Below are 23,425 nucleotides of genomic sequence, written 5' to 3' on the forward strand. Positions count from 1 at the left end.
AGAAGCCGAGTTATAGTGCCAAGAGTGACAGTGTGTTGTGACGAACGTTCGAAAAATGACTTTCAAACAGAGAGCTGCGATTGACTTTTGTGTTAAACTTCATAAACGCATCAAATGCTTCAAAAAGCATGCGGTGATGAATGCTTATCCCGTACTCAAGTTTACGAGTGGTTTAAGCGATTTCAAAGTGGTCGTGAGACGCTTGAGGACGACGAAAAGAGGGGCCGTCCGAAACTGGACTGAGCGAAGTTAGTATCCAAAAAGTGATTGATTTCATCAAAGAAAACCCGAAGTTGTCCGTGGGATTGATTGAAGATGAATTAGGGATTCCAAAATCAACTATGCATAACATTTTGGCGAGAGTTTGGGCTTCGTAAATTGAATTCGCGATTTTTTCCGCACAAGTTGACCGACGACCAAAAAATGTATCGAATTGAATACTGCAAGGACCTGATTAAAAACCGTTCGTAAGGACTCAAACTACCTTGAAAGGATCGTTACTGGTGACGAAACGTGGTGTTTTGAGTATGAGCCCGAAACAAAGCGCCAGAGTGCTGAGTGGAGACCACCAGAAGAGGCATCCGAAAAAAAGTCGCTTGGAGAAGTCAAAAGTAAAGACAATGCTGATTTGTTTCCTCGATTCCAAGGGAATCATCAACAAAGAATTCGTTCCGCCTGCCAAACAGTCAAAGGTGAGTTTTATCTCGAAGTTTTGAAGCGATTGATAGCGAGAATTCGTCGCGTATGGCATGAATATCGTGACGACCGACCGTTTGTCAAAACACACTTACTCTTGCGCTATAACTCGGCTTCTAATGAAATAAATGTCATAAACAGTTGACACAACACTAATGAAGGTTGCCGCTTTCGACAACAAAAAGATACAACAGGTGGAACCACTAGTTTCTTCTATTTTCGAAAAGTTCGGTTTCTTTTTTGGACACAAGGTGTGGAGTGCTCTTCTGTCCGGTTTCCGGTTTGTATAGTTTGATGGATGAAAAACCAGAGTTTCCTGGGTGTGTGTGTGGGGGGGGGGGATCTTCTATCTTTGTATTAAGCATGGGAAAAAAATTCTGAAGGTCTTTTCAAAGGACATATTAAAAAGCTTGTTGGAGGATGGGGATGAATACAAGAAATCACTTTAAAATGTTCGATCACACACACACACACTGATTATGATAAAAAAAAATCAGATTTTCTTTGACACACGTTGTCAATAGAAGCTCTTTATTTCACAATGAAACTAATACAAAAGTGCCCGTATTCAGTGGGAAATCAAGGCAATTATTACTTTTTAGTTAAAAAACAAAAAAAATCCACATTGTTAATTGCTAATTAATAATTTGATTTTTTTAAAAAAAATCTAAATAAATGCTGAGAAACCTAACAAGCGTACCGTCCTAAAAGACAAAGGACTCTTCGATGGCATCCATTTTTCGATGCACAAAAAATGGATGTGTGACTACACAACATATACGTTTTTGGCATAAATAACAAAAATCATAATTTTTTTCTAGGAAGTCATTATGATCTCAATAACAAACAATAAGTATATTATTCGGTAGGAAAGAAACTTCCCCAAATAACATCCGGGTATCATTTACCTTCCCCACTGAGTTGAAAGTACATCAGAGGAGAGAGTAAATGATACCCGGATGTAATTTGGGGAAAATGTCTGTCCATGCTATTGTGCAACATTTAAGCATTTCAAAGTCGATACTTGGCAACCTGCTGAGGAGATGGAAGTTCGTTTCATCCCCAAATCTTAGACAATTTGTTTTGGAGATGCAAAGAGCCACAAGTAGTTTCATAAGCCCTTTCATAACACCTCGACAGCTGCATGCTATCAATTTTCATGGAAAAAATTCAACTGAAATTAGCCTGAGTACGATTCTAGGAATCACTAAGATGCATCCCAGTGATCTATCAGATGGAGATTGCAGTATACAAACTTTTTTTTTTTTTATATAATGAATGCACAACATTGATTGGCTTAGCCAACGGTATACAACCCTTCGATCCAAGAGCGCTGGAAGCTTGTGGATAATTAGAAACTTGAAGAACATTGTGCTGGTACTGTTCAAGCCCTATGAGATTAATGCCCAAGAGCACTGGATGGATTCTATCGAGGATCAACTTATGTCGTCATCTGGATAGTTGGTAGACCATCCGAAATTTGAAAATATACAAAATCATTATGAACAGCAGGATATGATCTTTTTTTTAGCTTCTTAAAATAACTTTTTAATCCAGCAATTTCAAAGGGGCTACAAATATCCGATTAATCAGAATAACAACATGAAATGGTAATTTGCTTTGCTTCCTGGAACAGCCAGAAAAAAATTAGCCAACATTTCCATATACTTTTCCACCTTCAACAATTACTGATATCCTGGAGTTGCATGTGTATGCGGAAAGACACACTCGGGATTGGTAGGGGAAAAGCATTTCAGACTTGAGTGCTTTTTCTGATGTTTTCAGCAGTTTCAATCTCGAATCCTGGTTTTACAAGATTTCGAGAACCCCAAAATGAAAAATTTTAATGGTTAGGAAACCATGGGGTTTTACCTGAAGATCACTCACCGTAAGTATAGTGTGTGTATGTGAGCAAATTCCGTTTTTACATATTTCTTTCTTTGCTTAGTTCCGGTTAAGGAGGGGTTGTGTTACATTATGACATAGAATGTTATTAACTCAGGTTTCTTTTTTTTATATCACATTTTTCTACTGCTGCCATCTAGTGACGAATTCCTCAACTACTGGAAAGGAATTCTTAAATTGGTCTTGTTGATTAGCTGACTCACCGAGTGTCTCCTTGAAACGACTTCGATTTGAACTGTGTTTCTCGTATAATTTCCCATAAATTTCTAGTACTTTCCACGCAGGGCTGAGTTCACTGATCTCGAGTGCTCAATTGGTTAAAGGCACTTAACAAATCTTTTATTGGCTTGCAAGTGGAACGTAATAAAATTCAGTGAAGTCTGATTTGATTGGCACACACACGCTAAAACGCATTAAAAGATTAATAACACTGAAGAAATTCCTCTAAACGGACATTTGTTATTGTCTGATATCTTTGTAGAATGCCTTACAAAAAAAAAAAAAAAAGTATTTCTTCATCTAACATTGTGGCGCCATCTATGGAACAATGCAAGCATCTTTCAATGACAGCTACAAAAAATTCTGCTCCTACATTCGCAGCTTGCTTTAATGACAAAAGCATAACAGGAAGTCCGCCAAAACGAGTTCCCCACATACTTCCGGGACAGGTCCTTAGAAATGAATTCAATATTTCGTAATGTTCCGCTCGACAGAACAGTTTAACGGGCTAATAAATTCGGCTTCATTCTCCGCAACCTCCATCACCGCCGCCGTCATGACCTCCGTCGTGACCTTCATGACCTCCGGCGTCCTCCTCACGAGAGTCTCCGAACATGCCGTAACGCCTTCCATTGTGGGTCGACCACGGGTTGTCGTGGCGAGCAAAGCTGTGATTCGTCGCGTCGTCGCCTCGCCCCGCTCCTCCATGGGCCGCTCCGAGCAAAAGCGCCGCTCCCATCAGCGTCGCAGAGCCCGCGTCGTAATCGCCGTCTTCGTCTTTGCCGCCGATTTCGGTGATCTCGTCGAACAGTTTCCCCGGGATGACACCGTCGACGTTGTCGCACACGACGGCGTCTTCAGTGACGTCGCCGCTCTTGATCTCCGACAAACGGTGAGCGGCTTCCGGAGGTTTGTTGCACTTGTAGTTGATGAGACACATGCACAACCAGAGGGCGCCCATGCCGCCCAAAACGCCCAGGATGATGAACACAACCACGGCGACACTCATGTTTCAGCCGACGCACGAATACCTTCCGAAAGTTGGGATTGGACGACCACACCTCGAGCCCGTCATACTTCCGGGATAGAAGATCATCTGTAGAAAAAAGAAAGAAAAAAAAAACAGTAAGAGCCTCTAAAAGCAAAATGTATAGTTCTAATGCAAAAAAGGATATTTTTGTTAGAAAGGGAGAAGAACTGAAAATGTATCCCATCCCACCCCCTCCAAGATGAGAGGCGTCTGATAGCTTTTTAAAAATGCTATTCTGCTTTCCTCGCCAAACTAACTTCAATTTCAGCGAATACTCTGTTTCCATCGATTTCTTGATTTTTTATCATCTTTGTTTATTATTATTATATTTATTAAACAATGTATTAAATTATTATTTATTCTTCTTATTATTAATATTATTACGTTACACCTCCAGGGAGTCCAAGGACTCATCACAGGAGGGCACTCTACTCTGCATCGCTAAATACATCTCATCCTCTCCACCACTGTTTAATTCTCCTACTATGACACTACTGCCATCAACGCCATCTATCGCCCATCATCACCAACAACAGTATTTTTTGTCTGTAAATTGCGTGCGTTCTGAAGGCCGATTTGTCCGCACGCGAGAGAAAAAAAAAACGCCCTGCTACATCCGTATGAGATCAGCTAACTCACCTTCAACTGAAAAGTCCATATAAAGCCCCCCTCACACACACACCCTACCCCACCGTCACGACGAGAATCGAACGCAGCTCTTTTGCAATCGAAGGGTGCCATGTTCCGTGGTAGTGGTCCAATTGTGCTACGGAGGCACTTATGGTCCCGATAATAATAATAATAATAATAATAATAATAATAATAATAATAATAATTTGCTTTCAAGTTTTCAGTTTTCACATATAATTTCAAATTTATAATTTCTGTTGTAATTCACGAATATACTGTATAGCAGGTTTACTTTTCATGAATAAAAGGCAACATTAATGGGAAAACATAGAATAAAAAAGGTTCAACTATGCAATGAAAATTTCTACATGAAAGGATAATAAATTACCAGTTTTTAAGGTTTGCATGGTCATAAGCTTTCAAGCACTTATTAAAATTTTATTGGCAAAACGTTTTATCTATTTCGTATAAAATAACGATGGATCTTTATTTTTCTTTCGCTTAAAAATAATTTACTAATTTTTATTCTTTTATTTGTTTTGATTTCTTGGTGAAGGTAGTTCGCCTGTCACCATCCTCTAGATCGGTCTACACATATTTAGAGGATGGTGAGACGTGGACGACTCTTCACCAAGAAATCAAAACCAGGGTAAAATATCCTAAGAAATGGGGAAATGGCTCGAGGAACGAACCATTTCCCGTAGGATCAAATAGGCGCATTTACGTCAACGGGGAAGGTGAAATTCATCACATTTTCAAGGAATGGACAATGCCATCGATCTGGTTGTTCAATTGGAAATCTTGTAAATAGAAGAAGGGTCAAATAGTGCTATTCCACAAGAATGGTGGTATAAGAGACATTATCGTATTGATTCCTGGCTATCGAGATTTCGAAGAATTTAGTAAGGATTATGCACGGAATTGAGTACGAAGATGAACACGGATTTGGTATGGGACAGGTAATATTGTTATTTTTTATTTTAAAAGTGTAATAAAATAATTAATAAAGGGAATGCTGTATTATATTATTTTTTTTTTTTCAAAAGCATTTGACAGGTTGCTACATAAAAAGCTCATATATAAGTTACAACGCATGGGTTAAGCTATCAGGTTATTGGGCTGCATTAGCGCTTGACTGTCTGACACACATCGGAGAGTAGAGTATGGGAATGCAATATCAAAAGGAGGGAAGTTACAAGAACTTTCCTCATAGGCCTCAGTACTGGGACCAATACTGTTCAACGTTTATGCCAATGATAACCTTCCAGAACTGCAGGAAAATCAATTGTTTGGCTACGATGTGAAGCTTGAAGGTAGGAAGGGTTCTTAGTAGGAGTGCTCCTGGGGAGGATGCGAGTGCGCTGAAAAGAAGAAAAATGAACGACGATCCTACTGTAGCTTAATATAGCTGAGAGTAAGGTTGGAACTCTTAAGATCAGCAGATGGAATTGCATATTCTCTTAATGGAATATTATTATTACTATTATTATTATTACGAGAGACCTCCAGAGAGTCAGGGACTCATCGAGGGAGGCCACATACTACACGCACTAGCTGTCATACTTGTTCTTGAATTCATTCACATCGCTTGAACACACAACATACAACGGCAATCCAATCGATTCATGCACCACCCTCTGAGAGAAAAATCTAGTCCTCACCCCTTCTTAGTGGCAAGCAGCATTCATTCTCAGCTTCCAAGGATGCCTTTCCTATTGAAATTCTATATAACCCTTTCACGAGTTTGTCTCAATCTCCTCTTTCTCCTGCTTGCTAGTGCTGCAGTGTACAAATTCTCAATCTGTCTCCATAATCAGTATTCCATATCTGATATCATTTTTAACACTCTCCTTTGTACTCTCTCCAATATATCAGAATCATAACGGAAACCAGACCTGCGCACAATAGTCCAAGTGAGGTCTTATCAAGGCCTTGTAAAGAGGCAAAATAACATCCTTATCTTTACATGTGAATGTTCGTTTGAGCATTGCAATTATCTTTTGAGATAATTGCAATGCTTAAACTAAAAAATGCATTTAGTTTAGTTTAGGGCCATGAGGCCATCTTTGCCACATGGCCCTAAACTTCAACTTCCTATCTATTAACACTCCAAGATCCCTAGCATCATCAGTTTCTTCAAGCATAACCCTACCAATATAATACGACATTGGATATCTAATCACGCCAAAGTGAATGACTTTACATTTACCGATATGTTAAAAATGATATCCATTTTCCCATGCCCACAGTTCTGCAAGTACTGCATATCGGAAGTTCCTGATTACCCTATCTATCTTTGCATCTTCAGCAAATAACGGTATGTCACTTGTCAAATCCTTCCCAAAATCATTAATATACATGAATGCGGATCAAGCACTGATCCTTGTGGTACACTACAGGTTAGCTTAAATCTTGCAGTCTCACATTCCCCATATGTCACTTTTTGATATGTCAGTCAGCCATCCTCTGATCCACGTTAACATCGTATAACCCAAACCCATTTTCTCCAATTTATGCAAAAGTCTACCATTCTGTATTCTGTCGAAACCCTTAGCAAAATCCAAAAGTATCATGGTGTATCCATTCCCCTTGTCAAGTTCAATGGTAACATTGTCATAGAATGTGAGCCAGTTGATAAGACATGACCTTCCCTTAGTAAACCATGTTGCTCATTGCAAAGTAGAGATTCACTGTCAACCCATTTCTGAATGTGGGCCGTAACCAATTTTTCCAAAATCTTCACCACCACTCCTGAGATACTAATTGATCGATAGTTGGAAACATCGATCTTTGCACCACTCTTATGCAATGGAATTACCATACATTCCTTCCATTCCTGCGGAATCTTCCCTGTTCTGAGACTCATATTAAACAGCCTGGTAAAAGGAATGGCCAGTTCAGCTGAACACTCTTTTAGCATCAGTTATGATATTCCTTCATCCTTATTCATCATCATCACGAACCATGAGCACACTGCCCGTTGGTGTCCGATGCCTTCTTCGCTATCTTCTTACACCTTTCTTTGTCCAGTGCACAGTGTCGCAGTTTCTGTACATCCATTCCACACCAGTCCTTTATGTCGTCTATTCATTCTCTGTAGGGTCTACCTCTTCTGTTTACACCATCCATAATACCAAACAAAAATGTCTTTATCTTCCGGTCCTCTCTCATTCTACAGATGTGTTCAAATAACTGCAGCTTCCGTTTTATAATCTTCTATCTTCTGCATTAGATTCTCTTTTGTTGTTGTATCTTCCGATAGAACTCTTCATTTGTGATTTTCTGTACCCATCCTATTCTTAGAATCTTCCTGTAATAAGTTCTCTCAAATGCCAAAATTATTTTTCTTGATTCCTTATTTATTACTCACGTTTCAGATCCATACAGTACACCGCTAAAGATGCATGTTTCCAGTACTTTTAGTTTTGTTTGCAGGCTGATCACTTTTCTTTTCCAGATGTTATCCATGGCCTTCAGATTTGTTCTTCCCTTTGCAATCCTGATCTTTATTTCTTTTTTACAGTCCAAGTCATACGTCATTTTACTTCCCAAATATGTGGTTTGTTCTACATTTTCTATATCAATTCCATCCACTTCAGGGGCGAATAGTCTATTCCGGGTGTGCTAGGTGTGCGGTGCTCATCCACGAAATATCAGTATCACCGATATTATATATTTGCATTTATTCCCGTTAAAAACTCACCCAATTGTTTGCAGACTTCGCGTGCGATTGCTAAGATTGAACACGATATACCGTATTAATGCTTCATTGTTGACTTCACGAGGATAATAAAGCATTAGTGCTTCATGAAGAAGGCGCTTTTCTCCGCGTAAACACTGCGTCACATCCGTGTTAATAGCCCGGATGTGCTTTCAAAATGCATACACCTTTGAGCCATTCGAAAAGATGTAAAGAGGGCGCAGCGTGTCAAATTCTTATCTTTGTATTATTTTTAAACCGCTGAAAAGGAACTTTGGAACTTCATTGGCTACATGAGATGCGGTGATTGATTCATTCAATGAATCAATCACCGCATCTCACGGTCGATTGATCCCTCACCTCCAGCGCTGAAAAGGCGTGGCTAGGTGAGCTTAAATTTTGAGCTCACTCAGCACCTAGCAGCTGTGATTGGTTATTGTGTCAACCAATCCACTTGAATGTTGTTACTGTCATGAGTTGAGAGATTACTTTATCCGACGGCTTTATTACAAAAGCTGTTACACATTTTTTCTGTAACTGAAAATCTGAAAGTGGATGTTAGGAGAAAAATGCGAATTGTTTTTTCTTTTGCTTGTGCAGTATAGCATCTGTTGAGGGTGCAAAGATTTTTTAACGGTACAGAGACATTTTTATTCTAGTCTTCGGAAACAACAGACAGTAAAATATATCTATTCCGAATAAAAATGAATATTCTGTGTATTATAAGGGTCAGCATTAAGTCCGTTTCTGTTTAATATTGTGATGGAGGAGGTGAGAGAAGATGCGCCTTGGACAATGTTGTATGCAGATGACATCTTGCTGTGTGCAGATTCAAGAGAAGAAGCGGGAACTAAACTGGAAAGATGGAGCAAAGTACTGGAAGAGAGAGGTATGAGACTGAGCAGAAGTAAGACAGAGTATATGTGTTGCACAGTGGGCGGCGGACAGGAGACAGATCTGGAGCTGGAAGGAAATGTCATCAGGAAGGTGAGGGACTTTAGATACTTAGGTTCAACAGTGGAAGAAGATGGGGGAGCTGAAAAAGAAGTGGGATGCAGGATACAAGCGGGTTGGAGGAACTGGAGGGAGATGGCTGGAGTGCTATGTGATAAGAGGGTGCCGATCAATCTGAAAGGCAAAATCTATAGGACAGTAGTGAGGCCAGCTATGACGTATGCTATAGAAACTGTGGCCCTGAGGAAAAATAACATCAGCAGGATGGAAGTAGCAGAGATGAGAATGCTTAGGTGGATGTGCGGTGTGACCAGAAAGGATCGTCTGAGAAATGACTATGTAAGGGAAACGGTGAAAGTTACGAACTTAGGAGCGAAGATACAGGAGGCAAGGTTGAGATGGTTTGGTCATGTGATGAGGAGGGAGGACGAATATGTGGGAAGAAGGGTCATGCAGATGGATGTGCAAGGAAGGCGGAAGCGTGGGCGGCCAACGAAGAGATGGAGGGAGCTGGTAGAAGAGGACTTGAGGATGAAGAACTTGGATGTGGTGACAGTCCAAGACAGGAGGATGTGGAGGAGACTCATAACAGACAGTGACCCCACTTAAGTGGGAGAAGCTGCAGAAGAAGAAGAAGATTATAAGACGTTGTTGATCTACAACAAAATACCAGCATATGTGAGATTGATAAGACAGAACCGCTGATACTATAATAAATGAATAATAATAATAAAAAAAACTAATGAATTCCGGATTCCTGAAAGTGTGGATAATTTCGATTATGATCGGATGTTATGTATACTGAGTCTCAGTATATTTTATTTGATTTGCTGCTTCATCAAACCATATTTATTCCTGCAATACTCTCTCTCATAATTTTTTTTCCAATTATGCCATCATAAATTCACTTATTCATGTTTAGAATTTATAGGATCGTGCTATTCTCACTACCCATCAACTTATAGTACACACATATCACAAATGATAATTACTAATTATTCTTTATCATTATTGAAAGTGTTTCTACTCACACTTATTCTTTCCCATTCTTACATGTTTTATAAATGATGGTTCACATATTTTCATCGTTGAGTATTTCAAATATACCAACCAAATATAGCATTCTCCTTCATTGCTGTTTTCTAATAAATCCTAAAACAAACCGATTGTTCCCCCACTCTACGCAGAAGTATTGAAAGTTATCCTGCAATTAATTGCATTGGACCAATTAAGATGAGCGCTGATGCGCTATGCCCTCTCAAAACTTTCATACATCGATAAAATGCAATCCCACGGTCATGGGTGTCCGCAGGGGGGGGGGGGGGCACTTCTCCCCGGATCGATTAAAAAATCCCACAAATTATGATCGTCAAATTGATTGAGATATGTAATCTTACACCCTCGACCCTGGGAACGCTTTGTCATGTTCCCGTTTTTGATTCATCTTTTTCATTTGTGAACGGTGACCGGTTAGTTTGCTCTCTCTGTCTTTACAGAGTGAAGTGTGTAAATTTATAGGGAAACAAGTTTAAACAAAAAAAATGCATTTTTAAAAGGTAAGTGTATGTAATTTAATATTGTTTTACTTGTTAGTTTTATGAATTTTTGCTTTTAAACTGAAATAATTTAATTTAGGATTAATTAATAAGTTGATTTTTATTGAAATATGCCGGTCAATTGTTTAATACATGAAATTGTGCTAAAAATTATTAATTTTGAATAACTCCCCCCCCCCCAAGAATTAAAGATCATTAAAATCGATGCAAAATGAAAATAATGTATTTATTGTTTACATCGACAAATAATTACCTTTAAAAAAAGCTAAAAGACGTTTATTGACGTAATTATTTAATTAAATCCATAATTCTAAAAATTTATTGATGTAATTATTTGTCTCCAAGCTTCCCCCCCCCCCCCCCTTCCTGGAAAACATGACAGCACACCCAACCGAAATGATCACGCCATGCCACTGATCCACTTGTATCTTTTGTTTCATGTTCCTCTCACCAAATACCATTGTCTTTGTTTTTTCCAAGTTCATAACAAGTCCAAATCTCTTCCCTTCCTCATTTAACAGTTTCAGTGTTTTTTGTAGTTCTCTTTCGTCTTCTTCAATAATAACAGTGTCATCTGCAAATCTCAGATTGTTAATTCTCATTCCGTGTACAGATATTCCTTTGGCATCTTCCTATCTTCCTTCAATTTGTCCATTACTCTTTCTAAATGTGCGATGAAAATGCTTGGTGATATTGGATCTCCATGTCTAGTACCTCTGCTTGTTTTAAACCATTTCCCCAAATCATCACCTATTCTAACTGCTGCAACTGCATTCGGGTAAACATCTTTTAATATAGCTATTATTTTTTTTTAATCAATTCTATAGGATTCCAGAACTGCTAATGTCACTTTCTGGTCAATACTGAATTTCTGAAAATCAACAAAGCAAGTATATATGTTTTTGTTTTTTCTCCTAGCTTTCTCTGCTATTAACCTCATTATCAAAATCTGTTGAATTGTAGTTCTATCCTTCCTAAATCCTGCTTGCTCGTCTGCAAGATATGCTTCCAATTGTGTTCTCAATCTTTCTGTCAATATTATCATCATCACTTTACGAAGGTGACTTATTAAGGCAATTGTTCTATAATTTTTACATTCTAGCTTGTTTCCTTTCTTGTATAATGTCGCTAATATTGATTTCACCCACTCCTCTGGCATTTTCCCTTCTTTTCATACCATATTACATAGTTGGTGCATGTCTGTAAACATACTTTCACCACCATATTTAATCATTTCTCCAGTAATGTTATCGTTACCAGGACTCTTGTTGTATTTTAGCCGTCCTATTGCCTTTTCTACCTCTCCTCTTAAAATGTCCATATCATGCTCATTACCTGGTGATGATATTTGCTTCAATTCTTCAGTCAGTTTCCCAATGCTATCTAAATCTAGTTTTTCTTCATATAACTTTGTGGTCTGGTTGCCAACTTCTATTAATGGCTCTAATCATTTTGTACACCTCCCTAGTTTTATGCTCTCCATAGTACTGTTCTATATTGTTACATTGGACTTCTAACCATTTCATCTTATCCATTCTGACTGCTTTTTTCACCTCATTACATTTTCTTCTATATTACTCTTATATTTGTTCTGATGTATCCCTTCTTATCTTCAACATTATTTTCTCCTGTACTAACTTCAGTGTTTATTGTTTAATCCATTTCTTGTTGATCCTCTCTTCTTCTGGTACTGTTTCTTCAACTGCATCTTCTATCGCCTTCATTACTCTTTTCACTCTTAGATTATTTTTCAAAGAAAAAAAATTCGACTTTTTTTTCTTTGTTCACACTTTTAAGTTTCTCTTCTAACACTGTTCTGTACCTTCTTCCTATTTCTGCTTCACTTATTCTTGCTGTATCTCTTCGTTTCTGATGATGAGGTTTATATTTTCTTTTTAATTTCAACTTGATGTTTGCAATCATTAAACTATGGTCCGAGTCTATATTGAACTTTTCAATATAGACTCGGAAAAGTTCAACACTGCTGTACTGATGTTATCCATCTTCTTTTAATCGTAATCATATCAATCATGTTCTTGGTTTTCCCATCATTTGATCGCCAGGTCCATTTTCTACACTCCTTTTGTTGGAATCTTGTGTTACAGATCATCATCTCGTGGTCCACAGCAAATTCTAACATTTTTTCTCCTCGTTAATTTCTTTCTCCGAAACCATATTTTTCCATGACTCTTTCCCAACCATCATTATCTACTCCAGCTGTGGCATTCCAATCTCCTTCGATAATTAGCACATCTTGCTTTGGTACTGTTTTTATTGTGTCTGTCAGATCTTTCTAAACTAAGTCAATATCCTCATCTGTGATGTCAGATGCGGGTGAATATATCTGGACTATTCATATGTTAAATGGTTTTGCCTGAAATCTTGCTACTATGATTCGTTCATTGACTGGTTTGTAGCCTAACAGTGCCTCTCGAGCTCTTTTGCTAAGAAGGAAGCCAACTCCTGCTTCGTGTCATGTCCTGACCATATTACTTCGCATCCATTGATCTCTCCAGATGATGTGTATCGCATCTCCGCCATCTTTATTGCGGGATTCTTATTCAGTTTGTGCAACAGCTATAATACTTCGTCCTCATACACCTGCGTTTCTTTATCCAATGAAGAGGTAGCACTGAGCTCAATGTTGCGTACACCAGGTTGATAGCTTTTAACAAATTCGGCACTCATTTACTGAACAACCTCGTCTGCATCAGTAACCCTCACGCCATCTGGATTTAGAAGAGTTATTTTTTCGTAATCATTCTTTCTTTTACTTGCAGCATATCGACAGAATTCTTGTAAGTTGTCTTTAGCACACAGAGCCGGTTTCTTTTCATACTCAGACTTTGCTTTCCGTACAACAGTTGTGACTATTCTAGCCTGCTGCTTATAACGTTCATAACGGACGTCACCCTTATTCAAACGGTATTCCTTCCACATCGTCCATTTCTTACGAATCTCTTGCTTATTAAGATTACACATCCATTTGACTCCTACTCTATTTATTCTTCGAACTCTCCGGACACATTCTGATATCGCATTATTTAAATATTGTTTAAATGCTTCCCATACACTCGATATCCTTTCCATCCACCGATCCCATTCCACTGAACTCAGTATACTCCTCAGCTGGTCATAATTTCCCGCTTTGTAGTTCAGCATGTAACCTTTTCTGAATGGGATCAGTTGATGGACGGGAAGCTCAAACTCACTCCACATATCCAAAAGCTCACATCCATTCCTTCTACACAGTCTACGCATCGAATCGTTTGCCATCAAATCCGTTCTTTTTAATTCATTATTATCATAGCGATTCAAAATAATGACGATTTTCACTTTCTCACTCTTCACTCTCGTCTCTTCCAACAACCCTTTGATGTCCCCTCTCATACTGAACGTATCACTAGTTAAGTCGTTCGTACCTACTACAATTACGATCTCGTTTACTTTTCTTTTCTGTTTTTGAATTACTTGAGTTATATTTTTAATTTTCGCTCCGGGAAAACTCGAAGTTATAACTCGCTCATCAACCGCATGTTTTATTATAGAGTCACCATACCCAATAACTTCTTTCTTTTTACTAACCACGTCACTTACCTGATTTTCGTTACTTCTGACTGGAGGAAGCAAGAGATTTTGGGCTGGATAGAACTTTTAAGTGTAGAAAGGTAGTAAAGGCAACAAGAATAACGATAAGCACATCAGTTGTATAAAGCCCTATATATACAGGGTGTGCCAAAATTTACGCAAGATTAAAATTTAGCGCCATTTGTGCGGTAAAGTTTGCCAACGAGAAAAAAAAAAGACAGCGTGACAGCTGACAGTTCAGCGTTATTAAAAATGACCACACAGCGAAGAGAGTTCGTTGAATGGATTATGGAACAACAACAAGTGGATGCTTATTTTTCGAACAAAATCATCTTCAGCGATGAGGCTCATTTTCATCTTGATGGTTTCGTTAATCGACAAAACTGTCGCATTTGGGGTTCAGAAAATACATGAGTGATTGTTGAGAAACAAATACATCCACAACGTGTCACTGTTTGATGCGATTTTGGGCTGGAGGCATCATCGGTCCATTCTTCTTCGAAAATGCGGCTGGTAAGGCAATAACAGTTAATGGTGCTCGCTATCGCGACATGATAATCCAGTTTTTTGTGCCTAAATTGCAAGATATGGATGTGGACGACATGTGGTTTCAACAAGACGGTGCCACATGCCATACAGCCCGAGAAACAATTCAATTACTGCATGAGTCATTTCCTGGTCGTGTAATTTCCCGTTTTGGTGATCAGAATTGGCCGTCCAGATCATGTGACTTAACGCCGTTGGACTTTTTTCTTTGGGGTTTTTTGAAGTCTAAGGTTTATGACAAGAAGCCCATGACCACCCACGCCGTGAAGGAGGAAATTGAGCGCTGTATCAACGAAATTCAGCCACATTTATGCAAAACGGTCATGGAAAATTTCGACTAAAGAGTGCGTATGTGCCAGCAAAGCCGGGGAGGCTATTTACCCGATATGCTATTCCATGCATAACCCTATACTGTATACTTTATGAATCAATAAGAAATTACAATTTTTAATTAAAAACCTGTGTTTTCTATCAAAATTACTTCTTGCGTGAATTTTGGGACACCCTGTAGATTACAGAGGTGGGTACCAAAAATTATTTCAGGACTGTGTAAGGTAAACTGTGAGCTAATCCTACAGCCTCTGAATAGCTAAAAACTAGTGAGAGGCATTTGTATGATTAGTTGGTATTCAAAGGGTAAAACAAGTGGAAAAGACCATCCCAGCAATTTCAACACGTGATGAGTAAGTGCGAGAAGTAGGTTATTTTTTATTTCTTTAGTTGAGAGTGTGGGCGCATGGAATGTTATTCCAGATAAAAAGTGGTATCTAAAGCGGATCTACGCGATGAGTTTCATGACTGCAGGATTATGAAACACATTTTTATAATTTGTCTGAATCATTTCTTACTTATTCTTCTCCACCTCCACAGACAACTCTGCAAAAAAGATATTACTTATTAAAAAAAAGTAATATCATATAAAACAACTATGTAAAAAAATAGACCAAGTGCTGAGAAGACAGGAGATTGACTTTGTAGAATCGACCACTTAAGGGACATGTCTTTATTGTTGAGAATATGAATCCCAGTTCTGAAATCGGAGTGATGCTGTAACACCAGAAATAATGTTCACACTAACTGTGAAAAAAAAATAATAATGCCATTAAAGTAACTGCTTTTTAAACACACACCGGATTTTTTATTGGATAAAGTCTCTTAATGGCCTTGTAAAGTGCAATTCAATCTCCTAATCCAAAGCATTTGACAAAATATGGCACTTCGGAGTGCTACATAAACTTATATCAGCCGATATCTCACTGAAAATTGTACACCTAATTAGAATAATATCTACAGAATAAAAGCACGCAAGTTAAGATCAATGGCACTACCTCATCCCAGGGCCATATCTTGGTCGGAGTACCGCAATGGATTCCTGCCGGCTCCATTGCTATTCTCTATATACATGTCAGACATTCCGCACAACCCAATGTCATCCATTTTGTTATTAGCCAGATCTCTCCGGCCACACCTCGTTACTAAAAAGCTTCAAGAAAACCTTCTAAAGTTAGAGATTGGTTCTCCAACTGGAGACTACAAGTGAATCCCCAAAAAACCTCAGCCATTCTCTTCACGAAAAGATCGATATTTCCTGCAGGAGACGTCTTACTATCCAATACTAAAATTCCCTGGCAGACAGAAACAAAATACTTAGGTGTCGTGCTCGACAAAAAATTAACTTTTAACCAACACATCAAGACTACGTGTGCAAAGGCATCTAAAGCCATCGCCCAGATCTACCCCCTAATTAACAGGAATAGCAAGCTAAACATCAGAATCAAATTGGTTTTATACCAGCTGACGATTCGTTCCATAGTCACTTATGCTTCTCCAGCCTGGAGCCAACCCTACAACACTAACATTCTCAAACTGCAACGTGCACAAAACAAGTGCCTGCGAATGATTCTAAACGCCCCATGGTTCGTCAGGAACAATCAACTTCATCGATATACAAATACTCCTTATCTTTTCTTTTTCCTACAATCTTTAGCAGCAAAGTTTTTTATAAAAACGTCCATACACCCCAATGATCTGGTTCAGCAAGCTGTAACCTACGAGGCAACGGATATATTGAAACATGAAAGACCAAAAGCCATTTTAACTTCCTGTAGCGATGGCTAATCTCCATGCCCATTCAGGACGAGCAAACTGCTCATAAAATTTTACCCTCGCTGTAGCCGTAACAGATAGCGGGGAATACGAAAAGCATCTTGCTTCACCCCTAAAGCCATTAATGTCAATTGTCAGTCAGTCAGCAGTCAATCTCCTTTCTCTTTCCTGTCAAACAACTTCAACAATAAATTCCAATTGATTATCGTAAGTCGTACTGATTGAACAAAAATGAAGAAATGCTAAGAGTTGTTGGATGAATTCCAACTTTCACCTTGAAATAATATTTTAAAGCTGTGCATACGCTTCTGTGAAATAATACTTTTGGTATCTTTAATGCAATACAAATACATCGGATAAAATCCACTACTTGTTTTTTTGTAAAGATTTTGAAGGTTGGAATCCTGTGCGAGACACACTTGGCCACCTACTCCTGCCAAATTAAATTTAAGCATTTTCAAACCTTTATTTAGCCCGTTTATTTAATACAGGTGTATATCAGCGTAGTTTTTCTGTATAAAACATGTTAAAATGTGTGGTCAATGTTTCTTTTTATTTCGTATCTGTCGAATAATAATATTTTTTTAAATTTTAAGTTACGCTTACAAAATTTTTGATCGTTAAATAAAATTTACAACACAGCAGTTTTTTCGTAAATTATAATATATAAGTGGATGGATTAAAAAGATCTAAATCCAATTTATTAAAAACTTCCATAATCATTTTTCCTCTCTTTGAAGTGAAAGTACGTGTGTAGAAATCAGTGCAAACCTGAAGGACCAATAGCCTCAAGGCCCGAAAAAAAAAAAAACGACTAATCGGTAATCAAAATAATAAAGAACAATAAATTATTTAAATAATGATTACCATTAATTTTACTATTCATAATACAGGATATCGTATTTAGGGATTGCTTATTTGTCCCAGCTATATAACTGGTAGGAGATCTTCACATAGCTTACAAACACGTGCAGAGGCTTTGTTGGATCAGAAGCCACAGCGTCTGAGCTTTAGGACTCAACGTCCAAGTTTCACCTTAAATAAGGTTGAACGCGGCAAAGTAAAGTCGCTGTTGTTTCAGTCAGGGAGCCAGGAAGAATAGTGAAATAACCGGTACTGAAACAACCCCAAAGGAAATGAAGATAGGCACAGCAATATCAATGGAAAAGAGGTGGAACTCGAAATGAATTAAAGAGGTGTCGTGTCAACATCGTTGGTTTAACGGAGACGAAGAGGACAATGACAAGTTATAGAACTGGATATTAAGCTATAATGTAAGCTTCTTGAATCTCAAACAGACTGTTACGAGAAATTTTTAAAATAAGAATTGGACACTGAGGCTTATTTGTCTCTGTGGTTGTACAAAGGAGGAAGTCGAGGGATTTTTCGAGTCACTAGAAAAGAGGTAGTGGATGTAAAGACAGTTTTGTTAGAGATCTAAACAACAGCAGGAACAGACATTAGAAAGATTTGGGGAAAAGAACAAAGTTAATAGTAATGGTTAGGTACCCGCTGATTTCTGTTCAGGATATGGAGTAGTTATTACTGATTAACATTATTCCAAGATTAAAATGTACTCAAATACACCTGGAAAGTGCAAATGATTACGCTATTGGTTGATTGTGATGTCTTCAGATAGGTCCAAGGCACAAAACTACAGTGGATTTTGAAATACGAAGTGACTCGTTCGAGCAGTAAGTATCACATTGAAAAGAACAGTGTTGGTTACATCTTGAGAAATTTGTAGAAAGTTTTTTTCACTTGGTTATACTATAAATTAAAGATGCCAAGAAATTATATTCTTGGTTTAATCTTTTATCCAAGTGTAAGCAAACAAAGTTTGCACTTGAAGTCATTTAATGACCGAGCTACTTGTATATAGAGGCTTCACATCATTTGCCTTAGTATCCCATGATGCAAAGTACACTTCCTTTCGGACTTGCGTATTGCTATACATTATGGGAAAGGGCTCCCACTGATGAGACCTGAATAAAGATCGAAACCAGTCTGGGTAATGGCTCTTCCCCCCCCCCACCATGCATAGCAATATTCAAGTCCGAAAGGAAGTATGCTTTACATTATGGGATAATGTAAAGCAACTGAGGGGAAGTCAACAGCCTCTGTATACAAGTAGCCCAGTCGTGGGGATACTTCACGTGCAAACCTTGTTTGATTACACTACGTAAAGAATTAAACCAAGAATATAATTTCTTGGCAGGTATATTTTCCTTTGAGAAAAGAACAAACTGAACAGTTCTCAGATGTGAAATGTTTACTAATATATAAACATATTACTGGAGAAAATGAAAGAGTTTATAAGCAAGAAACAAACTTTAGACAATGATTGGCTAAAGCTGAATAAGAAGTTAATTGACCAAGGCAGGGAAGCACGTGCTATGGTTGTCTGCAAGAATACAAAAATAAGAACAGTAAGTCAGTATGTGTTCTTAGAGAATACAAAGAAAAATGTAAGAAAATTAACTTATGTATTAAATTTAAAGTATTTAAATGAGATTTTATAAAGAATATAACGAATTAATATCATGAAAGCAACAAAATATAATCCAGGATTATAAGAAAATATCAAATTACAAAATACTTAACAAAACTTAATAAGTCAATTCTATGCTTAAACCTAACCTGGTATAAAGACAAATTATTTTGAAGTTTGCGATATATCAGCTGTAACACCACTAAAGAAATGGAATCTGGAAAATTAAAGAAATCTGAAGAAGATAGTAATAGCGGCTGAAATGAAATTTATCAGAAAAAAAAGAAGAAGAAATAATGAAAAAATCAAATCAAACAAAGAACAAGTAATAGAGAAAAAAAAAAAAAAAACGTATTTGCTTAAAATGCTTAAACACCAGTTTAAAATAATAATAATAATAAAAGGACAGGTCAGGTTATCCTTTATACAGAATATACGACAGCGTCTGAGGCCGAAACAGGCTACGGTAGGCTTAAATCCTTAAACTAAATGATGATGGCGAAGACGAAGTTTATTATAAAATAAAATATTGGATTTCTGTTAAATTTGTTAGCTGGGATGACTGTCTGTTACATAAGTTAATGGCAGAGTCTGTTAATAATGAGTGACAGAGGATTTAAAATCTTGTCAAATAAGGGTCACCTAATTTATGGGTGAATCCAGGGGCAGAACTGCAGCACCCCCAATTTTTCTGGATATATAAATATATTTATTAATTTATTTATATTTGCTTGTAACATTTAATTTTATCATCAATAATCCTATACAATTCTCTTATTTTGTATAAAAATAATAAAAATCCATCTTGTAGCACTTAGGAGGGTGAGGAAAGCAGCACTGTTTTTACCAAAGTGTCATATTGCTACGCGCACAAGCATATGCACGTCATAGTGAGATGCGAGCTATTAGCGTAATGTGGCACTGTCTGTCGCGCAGTTCCACTGTTGTTTATATGCGGTTTGCGCTAGTAGAGTGTTCGTAGTTCGTTATCGTGTTTACTCCGTCTCTTTAAATATTTGGACATTATAATTAAAGGTTTTAATTGTAATGTCCGAAAATTGTAAATCCATTCCTTTAATTACAATTAAACGAATGGATTTTATTTTAAAGTAATTTTGAATTATACCAAATGGTATAATTTTATCGATAATACACAATACTTTTTCATGTTTATTATTATTATTATTATTATTTAATTTTTACCATAATTTTGATATTTTATCCAAACAAGTACACACTGTACTTACAGTGTGTATGTATATTTCGAAAGTTGCAGCACCCCACGATTTCAAGCCACGAGCAGCTTCTGGGTGAGTCCATTATACTTTAAGTGTTGTATTATCAAGCCAATTATTCTATTTTGAAAGAGGAAAACTGTCATTTGCCTGGATGAAAACCCTTCCATCTCTCTCTCTCTCTCTCTCTCTCTCTCTGAGATAAGCTAATTTAACCTTGTGTGAAAGCAGTCCTAAATATTCGTCCTGTTAGTAATGGGAATTAACCTAGGGAGTATATTTCCCCCACCACCACAAAGGCGAGAATTTCATGTTCATTAAGGTAGCAGTTTCCAATTTTTTATTAACTGAGTAACTACAATTTTAATTTTAAAAGGTTTCCCGAATCCACCCCCCCCCCAATTGAAATTAAAAAAATATATATATATATATATTCATGAGTAGTTTATTTTATTTTTTTAAATTTTAATAAAATTGCCATATTAATTCATGCGATTTTTTATTTTTTAAATTTTAACTGTAGACTAAAATTGTAAAAAAATTTTTAAAATGTGATTATAAATTTAAGAATAAATAAATAAATAAATATAATAATAATAATAATAATAATAATAATAATAATAATAATAATCACTGTTTTTATAACATTTCAAAGAGAGAGAGTGAGAGAATTTGTACAATAATTAAAAAAGAAATGAGTTGTAAGATGGTTAACGCACACCCAGTACAACATTAAAAATAATGATTAGTCGATTATGGCCTCATCATGTTGATTCAGCAACCCATTCAATAGCACAAATGAACGGAAATGACTGAGTCAACAACTTCCGCATTCCGGTAAAGCGTACCGGATGTAGGCCATGAGAAATAAGTAGAAACTTCGTTTTGAAATTACTGCCGCGTGCGGACTAAATAGGCCACTGGAGTATTAAAACAATGAATAAAACAGGAAAGGTACGGTACACTACTGTCTTGAGTGGTTGATAGGGAACGTAATTCCAATAAATACTGATGGGACTGCTTAAGCCTAATTTCCATTGTAAATACTTGAGGATTTTGCAACAGCCAAAAGGTCCATTAATATTAAAAGATTATCTTGTTGAGCACCAGCCAGATGGTGGTACATTTAAACAAATAAATAAATAAATAACGAGTAACTAGCACCAAAAGTTACGAACATATACCGAGAACAATTCGCTTTTTTTTTTTTTTTTGGTTAAGGGGACGAAATAATTATGGGCTAATATTAAAGTAACAGTTAATGTTTCAAGTCATGCGAGGAATAGGCAGAAAGTATGTTTGTTTAGTCTACCTTACCACGTTCTTTTAGCAGGCCCCCCATGTGGTACAGACACGAACGTCCACTTTGGGAAAAAGCATTTTTATTGTCTCAATAACAGGCAGCCAAATCCCCACTGTTAAGTAACACCTTGCACTTGCCGCTATCCCATAACCAGTTTCGAGGCAATCGGTTCTACTCAGGTGAGCACGTCCGATAAACCACACTACGTATAGAAAGTACTGGAGATGCATGGACGATCAGAAAAAGGTCAAAGTGCAGTCAACCTGAACGCAATAGAAATACACGCATCATTAACTGTCTTAAAATTGAGAATAAATTATTGGCAATTGACAGGTGGACTGTGAAGACGGCTAATTAACATATGCATACCTCAAAATCTTTCTTTTAAACTCCATTTCTTTTTATCCCTTTAAATACTGTCATTACGAAAGCTGTTTTTAATATGGCACCACCAAGCTGAAGGTTGAAATTAAAAACTATATTTTAAAGCGCCCTTTGTATACACAGCTAGTATTTGTTTTACCATAAAGGAAACATGAAATACCACTGCGCCACCTGTTACCATGGCTACAAGCAAGTGGGCACGTGCCCACGTAACATAAGATGTAATGTTGGCCAAAGTTTACGTTCAAACATCTGACTAAAGGAATGTGACTGTTTACATTTATACTGAAATTTTCCTTATGAATAAAATAAATACTTACAATTACTATTAAAATAAAATTAACTACACAAGACTGGGGAGAATGCATTTAAGAATAAGTATTATAGTTAGACATTTTTATTATACGAATTACTTACGTCATCTTGCAAAATTTGGAATGCTGAACACTACTTTAAATAAAGGTAGTCTGCTTACAGACGTACTTCCTGTTCTATGCCGTCTAACTTCTCGGCTCAAACACAATAACCTTTAGTAATCTCTTCCCGTAGGTTACACAATATTTGAATTGCTTGATGACGTCACATGACGCCTATAAAATGCCTCATCTAAATTATCCCGAACTCTGAATAATAATAATAAAATCTTTATGATCGCAGAGAATTTTGAAGTCCACAAAAAATTGCTTGAATTATAGACCAACCACGCATACACCGCTATTCACTTTGACGTCCAACAGGTTTCTTCACTGTTGATTATACATATTCGCTTAAGCGTAGAACGCACAGCATTCTGGGAGCATTGGTTAGCGATGAGGCTCTAGAAGTTTTATTCAGTAAGTCAGGTTGTTGGGAAATTTCTTCTAGGAATGAAGAATATTTTTGTTTGTGATAAATCATGAATATTTTTGTACAGCGTAAATTCATAACAGAAGTGCAAAAAAAGTGAACTAAAATTTCGCAATAAAATCAATAATATTTATAAGAAAATTACTTAGGGAGGTAGTTTTAATAAAAACTCCAAAAGACTAAAAATATCTTAAACATTTTTATGCTGTTTGTGAGTAATATTAGAACTACCAAAT

The 23,425-nt window shown here is 37.1% G+C and overlaps 1 protein-coding gene across 2 annotated transcripts; it reads right to left on the reverse strand.

Moving 5' to 3' along the window:
* Positions 1-1,206: 1,206 nt before the first annotated feature.
* Positions 1,207-23,086, reverse strand: LOC150109646 (uncharacterized). Of its 2 annotated transcripts, none has more exons than XM_090409493.1 (2): positions 22,761-23,086; positions 1,207-3,916 (listed from the first exon to the last, which is right to left on the reverse strand). In XM_090409493.1, the coding sequence occupies exon 2, from the start codon at positions 3,827-3,829 to the stop codon at positions 3,344-3,346; it is 486 nt and encodes a 161-aa protein (XP_090265619.1). In that variant the 5' UTR covers positions 3,830-3,916; positions 22,761-23,086; the 3' UTR covers positions 1,207-3,343. The 2 variants fall into 2 exon arrangements, with proteins under 2 accessions (XP_090265619.1, XP_090265629.1); XM_090409503.1 differs by lacking the exon at positions 22,761-23,086 and adding an exon at positions 22,329-22,469.
* Between the last annotated feature and the right edge of the window lie 339 nt (positions 23,087-23,425).

This window comes from Typopeltis vanoorti, chromosome 2 (genome assembly GCF_054136105.1).
Source record: "Typopeltis vanoorti isolate ZY-2024b chromosome 2, IOZ_Tvanoo_1.0, whole genome shotgun sequence".
NCBI lineage: Eukaryota > Metazoa > Arthropoda > Arachnida > Uropygi > Thelyphonidae > Typopeltis > Typopeltis vanoorti.

Coding starts and splice junctions, on each gene's coding strand:
- LOC150109646 (XM_090409493.1), bottom strand. CDS start 3,829: ATGAGTGTCGCCGTGGTTGTGTTCATCATCCTGGGCGTTTTGGGCGGC.